This window comes from Sinocyclocheilus rhinocerous, unplaced genomic scaffold (assembly GCF_001515625.1).
Source record: "Sinocyclocheilus rhinocerous isolate Xijiao unplaced genomic scaffold, SAMN03320098_v1.1 scaffold503, whole genome shotgun sequence".
Classification (NCBI taxonomy): domain Eukaryota; kingdom Metazoa; phylum Chordata; class Actinopteri; order Cypriniformes; family Cyprinidae; genus Sinocyclocheilus; species Sinocyclocheilus rhinocerous.
Genome location: NW_015643185.1, coordinates 1,167,074 through 1,182,110, shown reverse-complemented (window position 1 = coordinate 1,182,110; position 15,037 = coordinate 1,167,074). Strand labels below are relative to the sequence as shown.

The window sequence follows — 15,037 nt, the reverse complement described above, 5'->3', positions numbered from 1 at the left end:
TACATCAAATCAAAAAGAATGGTACCAAAGAAACATTATTTTGTTAAGTGAATATTATTGACTACTCTAGTATACATGTATACACTCTGGCTTCCATTTTGAGTAGTTACAGTTAGACTCTTCAGACTGCATCAAAAGACTTCAGGAAACTGTCTGTATGTATTGTTCAGTATTGCAGCAGAGGAAAATATTATAGACTTAGATGTGGAGTAGAATTAGATATTTTAACAAAGATATTTAATATTGGGGAAAAAACTGCTGAAATCTTTTGGCATAGTTTGTAAAACAAATATGTAAAAAAAAAATTAAATCGGTCTGTTTGTAGTTTTGCTATTCTCCAAAAATGATCTGAAAATGACAAACAAAAGTGAAGAAATATATTTATATGTGTCCTATGAAGTTAGAAATTAAGTTGATAGCTGGAATGAGGTCAGCAAAAGACAAAAATAGATAATTGCAGACAGATTTAGATTTACACATCACAAATTATAAATCATGTGTGTATTACACAATATTGTTATGAAACATTGGTGATGAGCTCAGAGTCCCTGCTGATCACTTTGTTTAGGCTCCATCCTCCTCTTTCAACAGATATCTCTCCATCTCCATCAGCCAGTTAGCTTGTGTCTCTCCTTCTCAGGTATCTGTCTCTCGATTCCGCAGGATGAGCAGCACGTTTGTGACCCTCGCCGAGGTGCTGGAAGCCAGAGGAGGACCGCTGGAAGAGGACGAGGTATGGTCGCTCCTGCTGGGCTCAGCTGAATCACTCTTAGACCTTTCCTACAAAGGTAAAACACTGACCTTGAAGTTAGGTGATTTTTCCTGATGGTGAAGAGTGCACTCCATGCAAAATTAATTGAATGTGGGTCTGTTTTTCTAGGTCACAATATCTGCAACATTATAACTCCTGCATCACTGCTCTTGTCCACGACTGGGACGCTGGCATTCAAGAACTGTGCTATGACAGATGAGTTGTGTGCCTTCACAGCCCCAGAGATGCTGCAAGGCCGTACCATCTCCACCAAGCTAGCCATGGAGAAGGTCAGTTTCATTCAGTGATGCATGGCATGTAGTCTATATATTATTGTTATTATTTATATGTTCCTGTGGCTCAGTGGTAGAGCATTGCGTTAGCAGTGCAAAGGTCGTGGGTTCAATTCCCAGGGAATAATATAACACATAATGATAAAAAATGTATAGCCTGAATGCACTGTAAGTAAGGTAACACTCATTTTACATACAGCACACAGTGAAAATGACATTAATATGACAGTGGGCAAATGCATAAAGCGCAGCATAATTTGAAATCAGAATTTAATGTTTAAGCATTCAATTTGCACGGACCGAAAGTCACGCAAAAGTCGCTTTGGATAAAAGTGTCTGCTAAATGCATACATTTAATTTAATTTTAATTTAATTTATTATACATAGCAAATCAAATCAGGTTCTCTTCACAAAATGACAGATTTTTACGAAGAACACTGCGAATAGAGTCATATCAATAGGAATAGTGCACTATAGAGAAGGAGAGGGAAAACTAAACTGTCTGTGTCTGCGGTCCAGTTAGCTGTATTCCCACTTTATTTATTTATTTTACAGCTTTTTTTCACACCCTCAAAAATGAGCTAACTTAGAAATACTGACCTGTCAAACGCTCAGAACGTTCTATAGGCGCCCTAAAGTGGTGATATGATATGCAGTGAAAATAAATGTATTTTAAGGACGACGGCGAACAAGAGGGAGAATGTGAGCACTGTGCTCAGGCGCTGCCGTTCTCAGCCCTGTCAAAATAAAAGTCCCTCATCGAACGCATCGGCCAAACAGAAAAACTTATCGGCCAATGCCGATATTTGAAAAATGTCAAATATCGGCCGATATATCGGTCGACCACTAGATTTTAGCAGTAGGATGATACTCGATGATACAGAAGTACTGAACGTGTCTTGTGTAGAATAAACTTTCGAGTTCTGCTTTCCATTGAAACTGGCCTGTGCTCTCCAAATCTGCAGACAAAAATACACAAAAACAAGTAGTGAAAGTGCATTGTCAACCTACCTAAAATATTGACATCCAGCCGGTTGTGTGCAGAGTGCTTCAAGAGCTCTTGAAGAAAGGCCGTCAAATAGTTAAAAACGTTTTTATGGCACTGAGGTAGCACAGAAATGATCTGTGGACATAAAGAGAAAGGCAACGTGTTATTCATTTGACCGTGACAGAACATACAAACACAGCACTAGCAGAAATGGACACTACACTGAAAGAGGCATACTGAAGACACAAACCTGTCTACACTGGCTGCTGTCTGAGCAGGAGTCTAAGCACTGTGGGTAGAAGGAGAAGGGAATCACTGGTTCAGGAAGGGCATCGAGGAACAAGAGCAGGGCTTCAGCCACAGAGTGGTTACTGCCAGCTAAAGGTGCTTCAGGTCAAGGGCACTCAACAGTCAAGTAGAATAGAGACACATGGGTCTACACATAAAGCTTATCAAATCTGCATATTATTGTAATAATTTTAATCCCTGTTTCGGAACAAAGCAATCGATCTACAGGTACTGGATTCGACTAAGTTTGCAAGGTTTGTGAAATTAAATTTTCATTAGCCATTCAAAGATTTGTTTAAATGATGTAAATACGTATTTGCTGAATGCTGACGGCAAACGATAAAGTATTATAATGTTTGCCTTTCTATTACTAATAATATAAAAGCAATTGTTATAATACTTTTTGTATACATTTTAATTCCTTTGTTTAACAGTTCTATCGGATTATTAGACCGACTTCTGTCCGTATTAGACAGAACTGTTAAGGACGACGGCGAACAAGAGGGAGAATGTGAGCACTGTGCTCAGGCGCTGCCGTTCTCAGCCCTGTCAAAATAAAAGTCCCTCATCGAACGCATCGGCCAAACAGAAAAACTTATCGGCCAATGCCGATATTTGAAAAATGTCAAATATCGGCCGATATATCGGTCGACCACTAGATAATGTATTAACTAACATGAACAAACAATGAACAATACATTTATTACAGTATTTATTAATCTTTGTTAATGTTAGTTAATGAAAATACAGATGTTCATTGTTAGTTCATGTTAATTCACAGTGCATTAACTAATGTTGCCAAGCACAACTTTTGATTAAAATTTTAGTTGAGATTAACATTAACTCAGATTAATAAATGCTGTACAATTATTGTTAATGCTTAGTTCATGTTAACTAATGTAGTTAACTAATGAACCTTATTGTTAAGTGTTACCATTTTTTTTTGTCTCCTAGCATGAAATTTAGTCGCAAGAAGGTTGGATTTATTTTAGAAAAAGTGCTTGAATGCTCAATATGCTGATGATGTTTGTCTTTTCTTCCAGATAATCGTGTATTCTCTTGGGATGACTCTGTATTGGTCAGTTGATTATCATCTCCCTCAAAACCAGGTCAGTCTCACTGAAATTAGAGTAAGAAAAACAAGTAAATCAAGTAAAATATTGATGAACAAATCATGCCAGTGTAGAATAAGGCAGCTACATTAAGCTTCTCACCTTCAATGCGAAAATAAATATGTTTTCTGCTCGTTCAGCCCATTCAGCTAAGTGACTCTCTGAATTGCCTTCTCCTGAGTATGTGTGAGGACATGGCCCATCGACGAGCCAACCTGAACTCCATCTTGGAGGTGTGTGAATCACACCACAAAGCATCTCTGCTGCCTCCTCCCAACAAAGTCATCAAACAACTGGTAGAGGATGTCTTCCAAGACTCTGTGAGTTAAAAAAGAGCATTTATCATTTATACCTCATATACTTCTCAATTGCTCAATTTAGAAAAATATTAGCCAAGAAGTTCATGAGATTTCATTTCCAGGTGGATCGAGCTGCTTTAACTGAAAATGCTGTGCAGTTGAGCGGGAAAAGTCAGATGATCAGAGAAAGACTACATGGTAGGAATTTCATCCTCTTCTGTTCTTATAGTTGTGAAATTGTAAAGAAGTGTTGTCAAATTAGTTAAAATATGAAAATAATATTAATATTTTTGTTTCATATTTTAAAATGTTATTTTTATATTTTAATTTTTTTTAATTTTTTTAAATAGTTTATATTGCATGTAAATGTGATTTGATGTCTTGATACATATGCAAGTTAGTTGTTGTAATGGGTATTTATAGAAGAGTTTTAGCCTGTCATGTTAGAATCGGTGCACGTCAGATCCTTTGCATAACAAGTCTAAGTGAGTGCGGATGCCACATATTTGGCTTAAACGCTGTCCTTAACTAATCGTTTCAGTGGTAATCCCAACATATTCCTTGGATTATAATGTTTATCCTAAAAATTAAATTAGTAAAACCCTGCAGGTTTGACTAACATGTGCGTAAGAAAGCACCACCGCACCAATAAAATAGTGTCCACAATAGGATTAACGGTTTAACTTAAACCGAACATGGGATTACAAAAGGTTGTAATCAGGCTCAAAGCGCTGATTCTTAAACACAAACTGTAATGTAAAGCGTAGTGATCTTATGTTTGGCCATTTTCCAGAGGTTACTTGTGCAACCATGTGCAGTATAAACTGCTGTGTATGCAGTGGATGCACAGTATGCGTTACGTGTCGGTAGTGATCAGGGCTCTGTTGAGCAGGTAAGCGTGGACCATATCCTGGTTATACAGAGGGGAACGGAGCTTCAGGAGAGACTCGCAGACTGTCTTTGGACTCTGAGCCAAAGCAAGGTAAGCTCATACACTAGCATTCAAAGATTTGGGGTCTGTATGATTTATTTTTGTTAATAAAATGTTTTTGAAAAAACTCTTATGCTCACCAAGTTAATTAAAAAAAATATAGTAAATTATATAAAAATAAATATAGTTTTCTATTTGAATATATTTTAAAATGTTTTTTATTCCTGTCATGGCAAAGCTGAATTGTCAGGAGCCATTACTCCAGTCTTCAGTGTCACATGATCATTCAGAAATCATTAGAATATGCTGATTTGGTGCTCAAGAAACATTTCTTATTATTATTATTATACTTTTTCAAAGTTCTTTGATTAATAGAAAGTTAGAATAAAAAGAACAACATGTATTTGAAATAGAAATCTTTTGTAACATTATAAATGACTTTACTGTCACTTTTGATCAATTTAATGCATCCTTGCTGAAAAAAATATTCATTTTTGATTACCTTATGACCCCAAAATTTAAACAGTAAAGTATTTCATGTGTTTACATGTTTAGTGAATCTTTTGTTACAGTTTAAAATGTCAATTTGTTAAATTGCCTATCTTTTTTTCTCTTTATTGCAGAGCATTTAGACATACAGTATTAGCTATAGCTAATTATTTTATTTTATTTTTCAATATTCAGTTTAGCTGATTTTTCCCCCCCCCCAGGAATTTCCCAACAACAGAAAACCTGGTCTCTCAGAAGTAGACCTAATCAGACCACATCCTATCTGGGTTCAAACAAGTTAGTAGTATTATTATGCATTTTTAAATGTAATATCAGGCTGTTAACCATTAGTGCTGTTAATGTCAATCTCTAATGCTTTGTTATCCCAGAATTCCACTGGGGCTTCACCACAGACGAAGCACAAGTTGTTGGCTGTCACAAAGTACATGTCTCAACGTTCCCAAAAAGGGTGAAACCCGACCGTCCAGTCCCTGTATCACTGTTAGTGAGTCTGCAGTCAGCCTCTCCCAAAGGAAAGCCAAGGTAATGTTCTTAGCATCTGTGCTGTACAATAATATGTTTGCTGCATCCTATGCTTACTTAATTAGATGTTAATTGCGTGTTTCCATGTTTTAATTGTAGAGTCTTGGGCCTGAATTTACCAGGATGATTGATGAACCTCAAATAGTTTTAGAGCTGCCGGGATCTATAGTGGTAAACTATGTCTTAGTACTTTTGGTTATTTATATAACACACTTCAGTTTTAAGCGTTCAGCACTTCTGTTCAGCTTTACTGCACTAACTAACTTTACTGCCAAGTTTGTGTCTCTTTATATTTAGCTTCTTCCCCCTTTCTCTCTCGATCGATACAGTCAAAGAAAGGCAAGTCAGGCTTGTCTCAAAGGGAAGTTAATGTGATCATGCCAAATGAACAGTGTGTGGCAGTGAAATGTGACATCAAGTCCCGTGGGAGAGATGTCTTCGACATGGTTGTGGCGCATGCTAACCTTGTGGAGCACTTTTACTTTGGCCTTGCTTTCATTGATGGTAATTCAGTCTTTATATATACCTTTGTGTACTCTTGTGTGGTTTAATGACTGTAAAAGGATCAAGTGTTTGTAATGTACATTTTGAACTGTCTTACTTAAGTAATTGAGCATTAATTACATTTTTTTTTCTCATTTAGATGGTGAATTTTTCTTTTTGGACCCTGAGACAAAAATCTCAAAGGTTGCCCCAGATTACTGGAAGAAAGTGGCTTCTGCAAAATTTACGCTTTTTCTCCGTGTCAAATTTTTCCCTGATGACATCTCCTACATATTGTATGTCTTTTTCTACTGTCTTAGGGGCCATTCACACAGAACACACTTTTGCATTCCACTGTGCTGCTTTTCCATTGTTTTTATATGTAAACGTGCTAGACGGATGTGTTTGACCATTGCATTGATACGCCATTCTAAAAACTCTGTGCATAAGTTAAAAGAAGTTCAACTTAAATAAAACGTTTCTCTATAATTTTTTTCACTCCACTGCTTTGCATTCTGTATGAATGGCCCCTTACAGTTTGCACATACATAATATTTAGATTGTCTATTTAAGGACCACATGATATCCGACTTTTGTGGCTTTTAGTCTATGTCTGTCAGGTTTGGGGTCATCTATGTGCTAGTTTACTCCAAAAACAAACTTTTAGTACATATATATTACCTTTCAAAAGTTATTACTTTTATTCAGAAAATATGCATTAGAATGACCAAAAGTGACAGTAAAGACAATTATAGTGGAACAAAAATGTATATTTTTCATATAAATGCTGTTCATTTGAATTTTCTATTCAGCGAAGAATCCTGAAAACAATATATCGCGGTTTTCACAACCGTGTTGAGCAGCACAACTGTTTTCAACATTGATAATAATAAGAAATGTTTCTTGAGCAACAAATCAGCATATTAGAATGATTTCTGAAGGATCATGTGACACTGAATACTGGAGTAATGGCTGCTGAAAATTCAGCTTTGCCATCACATGAATAAATTACATTTGAAATATATCAAAACAGGAAACGTGAAAACTGCACTTGTCAAGTGATTTCACTGGGTCTTTAATGGACATTATATCTAATAGTTTGCAGTGAAGTTGTATTCTTTTATTCTAATGTTCACTTTTTTTTTTTTAAAGGCATAGACTTACACAACACCAGTACTATCTCCAGCTGAGGAGGGACGTTCTGGAGGACAGAGTGCACTGTAATGAGGAGACTGCATTGTTTCTTGCTGCATTAGCACTGCAGGCTGAGTTTGGAGATTATATGCCTGAAGTGAGTGAGATATTAATGAACATTTGAACTTTCAACAGATCTAACTAGACTGTATTTTGAAATATCACACTGACTTTTTCAGGTTTATGGGAAGAATTATTTCCAAATGGAGCAGTACATCTCTAAGAGAGTCATAGAGAAAGTGGCCTTGCCCTGTTTAAGAGAGGAGTTGCCAAGGTTACATGCCAATAATGCCCACATGCTTCCAGAGGAGGCTGAGATGGAGTTCTTAAAGGTTCTTTCTTTTGGCCTTCAGTTAGAGTCACTCATTCTAAAATTACTCTTGTAATGCTTATAAAACGAAGCAATAGAATAAATAAGCTCTCAGATCAATAGTAGTTTTGCTCAAACATCTGGCTGTTTGATCATAGTTTGTCAGTGTCTCATGTGTCTTTCTTGCTTTTATAGATTGCACAGCAGCTGCCAGAGTACGGGGTGCTGTTCCACAGAGTTGCCCGTGAAAGGAAACCTATTATTGGAGAGCTGGTTTTGGGAATTTGTGCCAAAGGAATTATGGTTTATGAAGTCAAGAACAATTCTCGGGTTCTAACCCGCAGATTTCCCTGGACAGAAATAGACAGTCTCTCAACAAGTGTGAGTTTATTATTTGTGTGGCTTATGTTGCTTGTTTACGTCTTTTTTTTGTTACTTTGTGAAATCCAGAAACATGCTATTTGAAGTTCAAAACACCAATATGATGAGGTTTTAATCATTTTCCATTAATCCTGTCAAAGAGACGAAAATTTACCATTGAGTGCCGCCCGAGTGGGAAGAAGCACTCGTTTGTGACCGAGAGTTCAAAGATTGCACAGTACCTCCTGAACCTCTGCTCAGCCCAGCACAAGTTTCACAGTGAGATGACCTCTCGTCAACTGACCTACTGTTTAGCCTCAGGTGTGTAGAATTATTTCTGTATACAGAGTCATTTGAGGTTGAATATACATTAGTGTTTTGCTCCAGTGAACTTTTTTTAGTTTATCGTTTTCATCAGCTACAAAGGTTTGATAGTTTGTCAACTGGTAGTTAGTTATTTTTCTTATATTTCATCCTAGATGACAATGTGGCAAAATATACATCAATATGCCGTGCTCGACAAAATCAGATAAAGAGGCTGTCTTGCTCGGAGATTGTGCTCAACAATATTGGTTTGAATGTGTTACCAAATGACTCCATGAGCAAGTCTTGCGATGACTTGTCAGTAAAAATCGGAGTTCGGATTCGGCAACCGAACAAAGTAAATTACATTCCTGAACCAAGAACTCCAAGTGAGCTGAAAGACCAGAGCCAAAGCAACAGGTGTGTTAATGGATCTGCTCTGCAAATCATTTAAATCACAATACAAACCAAATATTTATCATATGGTGTTGATCTTCCTTGCCTGCAGCCCACCAGAAGCTTTCAGTCCTCCAGTCTATCGCATCATGTCCAATGTCTCTTTGCAAAAGCATGACTCAGAGGTTCATTCCACCACCTCGTCTATAAGAGGTAAACGGTGAAACTCTAAAGTTTCTCTCTGGATCTAATGTTAAAGTTTGACTCTGACTTCTAACAATTAGCTTATATTTCTATGATAATGACATTTCTAATATTTGCAATGTAAATATTTAACCCTCATGTTCTTTTTAGGTTCTTAGAAATTCCAGGACCATTTTAATAGCCTGAAAAACAAGTTGATAGCTGCTTCATAACTTTTCCTAATCTTATGGGAACTGATTATAAACATTTCAACTCAATAACATGCTTCAAACATTAAACAATTAAGTTATGCTCAATATTAAATGATAAAGTTGATATTTAATTTGTATTATTGGGTTTATATTATACAGTGGGTATAGAAAAGAATCACCCCCCTTTAAAATAATCACATTTTGTTGCTTTGTAGCCTGAAATGAAGACAGACACCGTTTTTGTTTTATGCAACTTTTTGTTTTATACTCAGTGCAGCTTATAACATCCAAGTGAAAGATACAACACCAACATGTCAGAAAAAAATATAAATGAAAAACAGAATCACTGAGTTGGAAAAAGGATCACCTCCTGCTAAAATGACTAAACTCAATCACGTGTAGCTAATGACCTTCTCACTGGCACACAAAGCCATTTGACTTTCAACTGTGATCAGCAATGGTCATTTTGATTAGCCCAGCATGAAAAGAGCTTTCCTGGAACATTTTAGTCCTTGGTAGTGCAACTGAAGTAAACTATGGGTGACAAGGCACTGTCAAAAGGTCTCCTGGATAAAGTTGTGGACAGGCACAAGTCAGGAGATGGATACAAAAAACATTTCAAAGGCTTTATCAATGCATTGAAGCATGGTGAAGTCTGTTATTAAGAAGTGGAAGGTATTTGGTACAACACAGACCCTCCCTGGATCAGGACGTCGCTCTAAACTGGATGAAAGAGCCAGGAGGAAACCGGTCAGAGAGGCTACCAAGAGGCCTACAGCAGCTCTGAAGCAGCTGCAGGAATTTATGACAAAGAGTGGTCATTGTGTGCCTGTGACAACAATATCACAAATTCTCCACAAATGTGGCTTGTATGGGAGGGTTGCAAGAAAAAAGCCACTCCTCAAGAAAGGCCACATACAGTCACGACTGAGCTTTGCCAAAACACAGCTTGAAGATTCTGAGGCAGATGAGACTAAAAATGAATTATTTGGCCTCAACACCAATCGATATGTCTGGTGGAAGTCCAATACAGCTCACCATCCAAATAACAGCATTCCTCCAGTAAAGCATGTAGGTGCGAATCTGTGGAATGACTTGAAGACTGCAGTCCACAAACAGTCCCCATCAAATTTAACTGAACTTGAGCAGTTCTGCAAAGAAGAGTGGGCAAATATTGCAAAGTCTAGATGTGCAAAGTTAGTAGAAACAAATCCCAACAGCCTAAAGGCTGGATTTTAAAGCAAAAGGTGGTTCAACAAAATACTGACACAAGGGGGTGATCCTTTTTTCCAACTCAGTGATTCTGTTTTTTTGTTTGTTTGTTTGTTTGTTTTTTCTGACATGTTGGTGTTATATCTTTCACTTGGATGTTATAAGCTGCACTGAGTAAATACAGCTGGATAAAACAAAAACGGTATCCGTTTTCATTTCAGGCTGTAAAGTAAAAAAATGTGATTATTTTAAAGGGGGGTGATTCTTTTCTATACCCACTGTGTGTCATTTTTTTAATCCATTAATTTTTTTAGTGGACACACCCACAAGAACAACCCCAGAGAGAGAAATCATCTGTGTTACTTTAAAGAAGGATCCCAAACTTGGTTTCGGTGAGTGAAAATGAGCGTGCATCTTTTATGTAACATTAAGCATTTGCAGTAATCGTGCTCCAAAATGCTGATGTATCCCTTTTTGATGAAAAGGTTTTGTAATTGTCGGAGAGGACAACACGGGGAAGTTAGATCTAGGAATTTTCATTGCATCCATCGTTCCCGACGGACCGGCTGATAGGGACGGCAGAATCAGACCAGGTAAATATCCTGAACATTTTCCCTCTTTTATGCCAAAAAAGAGAAAAGAAAGAAAAGTCTTTCGTTCTTTTGTTTGTGTTTAGGTGGTCGGCTGATCTCTATGAATAAGATCAGTCTAGAGGGGGTAACGTTTAATATAGCTGCTGCCATACTGCAGAGCAGCCCAGATGAAGTGGAGCTCATAGTGTCCCAACCCAAACGTATGTCTTCATATTGTACCAATCCATTACGTATTTGTCATGATCTGTCTTTATAATTAAACTATTAAAGATGAAGTGTGTACATTTTTTATATTAAAAATACATTATCCTATCCCAGCAAGCCATTACTGTATATCTGTATTTTTGCAATTATAGTACATTTGGTGATAGTAATTACACATTTATCTTTAAAAGAAAAAAAAACTAACCACTGTCAGGTAAGTTGTTTCCATTTTTTTTGTTCCTGAGTAGAGGATCTTCGGGACAGTAAGACCTCACTGGCTACAAGTAATTTAGGGATGATGCTGGAAAGAGGCTTTGGCTCTCAAAGCACCCTGAGTGCAGAGTACAGGCCTGTGATGGAGGAGCTGGAGGAGACCCTCTCCAACATCATGACTCCTAAAATGGGCAAAAGGCTGCACATACCTGTTGTGCGGATTCTGGATATTCAGGTATGAGTTACAGTGATGCAGTCTGTTCAGTTTATTACAAAACATCTGACATGAACAAAAGCTAACCAAAATCATTTTTTATTATTCATCCTATACAGGATAGGATGTCTAATAATTCTTCCAGCTTCAGCTCAAAGCCAGGTGAAGCAATCTACATGGAGCTCAGAAAGACCAACAGTAGCTTGGGAATCAGTGTTGCTGTGAGTTTTTACTCAGTGTGGTATTCATTTAATTTCTCAAATCTTAAAACATGGAGTATGATACTATTTTTAATGATTTTTAGGGGGGAATCAACACTAATGTACATCATGGAGGAATCTACATCAAAAGCGTGATACCAGGAGGAGCGGCAGATCAAGATGGAAGAATACAGATAGGTTAGGATCCATCATTACCAATTATAAAACCTAATATTCAATTCAATTCATGTTCTGTTAGTCAGACTTTTCCTAGAATAATGTTTTAAAGACCTAATTTTTGTAAGATGACAGTCGGTAAGATGAAAGAAATCTGTTATTTGATCAAAAATACAGATAAAATCACTAATATTGTAAAATATTATTACAATTTAAAATAATTATTTTCTATTTGAATATAGTTTAAAATGGAATTTGTTCCTATCATGGCAAAGCTGATTTTTCAACAGCCATTGCTCCAGTCTTTAGTGTCACATGACCCACATGATATGCTGATTTGGTGCTGGAAAAACATTTCTTCTTATCAATGCTGAAAAAAGTTGTGCTGTGTAACATTTTTGTGGAAACCTTGGTATAATTTTTTTCAAGATTTTTGGCATTTATTTGAAATGGAAATCTTTTGTAACAGTCTAATTTATAAATATAAAATTTAAAATGAGTACATTTACTGTCACTTTTGATGACAAAAATCCTTGCCGAACAAAATACTAATATCTTTGAAAAACCAAAAACCTTACTAACCCCTTTTGAACATAGTGGTATCTGTTCCAGTTTGTGTTCTATGCATATTTGTCATCTCCTTGACAATGTACAAATATGACCCGGATGTGTTACAAACATGCTAATGAGCATGAATATGCAGCATCCTGAGTCCTGACTGGTTGTGAGGCATGATTGGTGTTGACAGCTCAATGAATTCTTGTATGTGTGACAGGTGACAGGCTGCTGGAGGTGGACGGCTGTAACCTGCGTGCCGTCACACATAGGCAGGCAGTAGAGTGCCTGGAGAGGACGGGGGAGGTACTGACATGTGTTTGCTTTACTTCGGAGTGGTACAATCACAACCGTTTATGTAATTGCATATGATTGAGTCCACAGTATGACACTAACACTCATGATTACATATGTAAGACAGTTACCTTTTTTCATATTTAAAGTGATATATATTTTTCAGTGATATTTTTATACTATTTATATACTATTATATAATTTATTAATATTTTTAATTAGCTCTTATTCCAATTTTAGTTTTTTTTTTTTTTTTTAGTTCTTTTGTGTGCAATTTTCATTCGTTTTTGTTTTTATATTTCTGTTTAACTTTAATTTTGTTTTAATTTTAATTTTAGTCATTTTAGTATTTCAAGTTATTTTATTTCAGTTAGCTTCCAAGGCAGCATTTTAATTTTCATTCAAGTTTAAGTTTTTAATTTTAATGAAAACCATAATAATTAACAAAAACCAAATGAGGCCAAATGAAGTGAAGGCTTATTCCTCACCTGACAAGCATTTTGACATGTGAGTCAGTTCAGTCTTTAGTAGCAGAGCACTTGCATTAAGTTTTTTACGAACAGTTAAAGAGCAGTTACTTTCATTTAATCTTAGCTGACATTTTGAGAAGTAACTGCTGTAGATGTGAACTGTAGCACAAGGGGCGAGCCAATTTTAGTTTTTTTTTTTTTTTTTTTTAGTTCTTTTGTGTGCAATTTTCATTCGTTTTTGTTTTTATATTTCTGTTTAACTTTAATTTTGTTTTAATTTTAATTTTAGTCATTTTAGTATTTCAAGTTATTTTATTTCAGTTAGCTTCCAAGGCAGCATTTTAATTTTCATTCAAGTTTAAGTTTTTAATTTTAATGAAAACCATAATAATTAACAAAAACCAAATGAGGCCAAATGAAGTGAAGGCTTATTCCTCACCTGACAAGCATTTTGACATGTGAGTCAGTTCAGTCTTTAGTAGCAGAGCACTTGCATTAAGTTTTTTACGAACAGTTAAAGAGCAGTTACTTTCATTTAATCTTAGCTGACATTTTGAGAAGTAACTGCTGTAGATGTGAACTGTAGCACAAGGGGCGAGCCAAATGTCACATTATGTCTGAAGGGCCTTTGCTCCTCTCTTCAGCATGTCATTTACTTTAGGAGAACAACATCAGCAACCCTTGTGTCTTACGGGTTCTCAGACAGCACAAAAGAAAGATCTAAAGTGACACACGGTTGTGAAAGCATATGTGTCGGTCGTTATTTTTGTCTGGGCTAATAAGATCTTCTAGGGTATGATGCTGAGCCCTGCATCGTCATACTGACACGCTATTACACTTAAGCTGACCAGCCACATGATCTTCAGCCACACGCACTGGTTAGGTAACAGGCCTTGTGTTAAGCAGAGTGATGACGTGAGAATGTTCACTATAGGTGTGCAGCCGATATGATAAAATATGAAGACATATTGCTTTAATAACGGTGTTATTTTCAGGTGGTGAGCCTGGTTCTGGAACGAGAGCCTCCAGTGGTGTTGGACACTTACAGTGCCTCGTCCACGTTGGAGAGACAGAGATCTCCTTCACCTTTCAGTGCACAGAGCACGCCCACCCCCCTGAGGAGAGATGTGACCATGGAACCGCCCTTGTCTGTCAGGGCCAAGGACTTCAGCTTTGTGTCAGATGGTGAGACGGTGATCAGAGAGGGGGAGAAAACACTGCAAAACATTTCAGCTGAACCTGACAGCGACTCTGTGCTAGCTGCCAGACCCATGTAACTCAAAGACCCAGCCAAATTTAGATCTCGTCCGGAGGAACATTGTTTTTTATGTATATATTACATCACCATAATTACATTTTTGCGCTGGCGTATGTTTTGCATCAAATTTGACAGAGTCAAAATATAGTTTTTTTTTTTTTAAATAGATAGCACATCCAAAAATGAAAATTCTGTCATCAATTACTCAACCTCATGCCATTCCAAACCTGTATGATTATTTTTTTTCTTCTGTGGGAAACAGAAAGTGAAGTGTTGCAAAAGCATCATAAAAGCAGTCCGTTTGACTATATTGCAAATCTTTTGATGTCGTATGATTAGTGTTGTTATTGTTTACTAAAACTATTCAAATTAATTTTGGATAATTGAAATTAAATAAATAAATATGAAATAAACTTAAAATATAAAAAGGAGAAATTTTGCCTTGCATAGTAAGTAATTGAAATAATTTGAAGTTGAAGTATTATAAATGCTAATACTAAAATAAAAATAAT

The 15,037-nt window shown here is 36.5% G+C and overlaps 1 protein-coding gene across 5 annotated transcripts in view; it reads left to right on the top strand.

Moving 5' to 3' along the window:
• The window catches only part of LOC107757144 (tyrosine-protein phosphatase non-receptor type 13-like), a 33,611-nt gene that overhangs the window by 2,564 nt on the left and 16,010 nt on the right, over positions 1-15,037 (top strand). For 3 of the 5 annotated variants that reach the window (XM_016574554.1, XM_016574552.1, XM_016574557.1), the window contains 25 exons: positions 641-788; positions 881-1,041; positions 3,364-3,429; positions 3,573-3,752; positions 3,854-3,929; positions 4,624-4,713; positions 5,373-5,448; positions 5,541-5,694; positions 5,794-5,865; positions 6,024-6,198; positions 6,338-6,473; positions 7,330-7,468; positions 7,551-7,703; positions 7,877-8,062; positions 8,203-8,362; positions 8,521-8,764; positions 8,853-8,953; positions 10,662-10,739; positions 10,833-10,940; positions 11,024-11,140; positions 11,393-11,592; positions 11,691-11,792; positions 11,876-11,969; positions 12,724-12,809; positions 14,263-14,452. In XM_016574554.1, coding sequence (XP_016430040.1) covers positions 665-788; positions 881-1,041; positions 3,364-3,429; positions 3,573-3,752; positions 3,854-3,929; positions 4,624-4,713; positions 5,373-5,448; positions 5,541-5,694; positions 5,794-5,865; positions 6,024-6,198; positions 6,338-6,473; positions 7,330-7,468; positions 7,551-7,703; positions 7,877-8,062; positions 8,203-8,362; positions 8,521-8,764; positions 8,853-8,953; positions 10,662-10,739; positions 10,833-10,940; positions 11,024-11,140; positions 11,393-11,592; positions 11,691-11,792; positions 11,876-11,969; positions 12,724-12,809; positions 14,263-14,452 — 3,268 coding nt within the window. In that variant the 5' untranslated portion in view covers positions 641-664. The remainder of the gene's footprint in view (positions 1-640; positions 789-880; positions 1,042-3,363; positions 3,430-3,572; positions 3,753-3,853; positions 3,930-4,623; positions 4,714-5,372; positions 5,449-5,540; positions 5,695-5,793; positions 5,866-6,023; positions 6,199-6,337; positions 6,474-7,329; positions 7,469-7,550; positions 7,704-7,876; positions 8,063-8,202; positions 8,363-8,520; positions 8,765-8,852; positions 8,954-10,661; positions 10,740-10,832; positions 10,941-11,023; positions 11,141-11,392; positions 11,593-11,690; positions 11,793-11,875; positions 11,970-12,723; positions 12,810-14,262; positions 14,453-15,037) is intronic. The other 2 variants (XM_016574556.1, XM_016574555.1) reach the window with 1 other exon arrangement.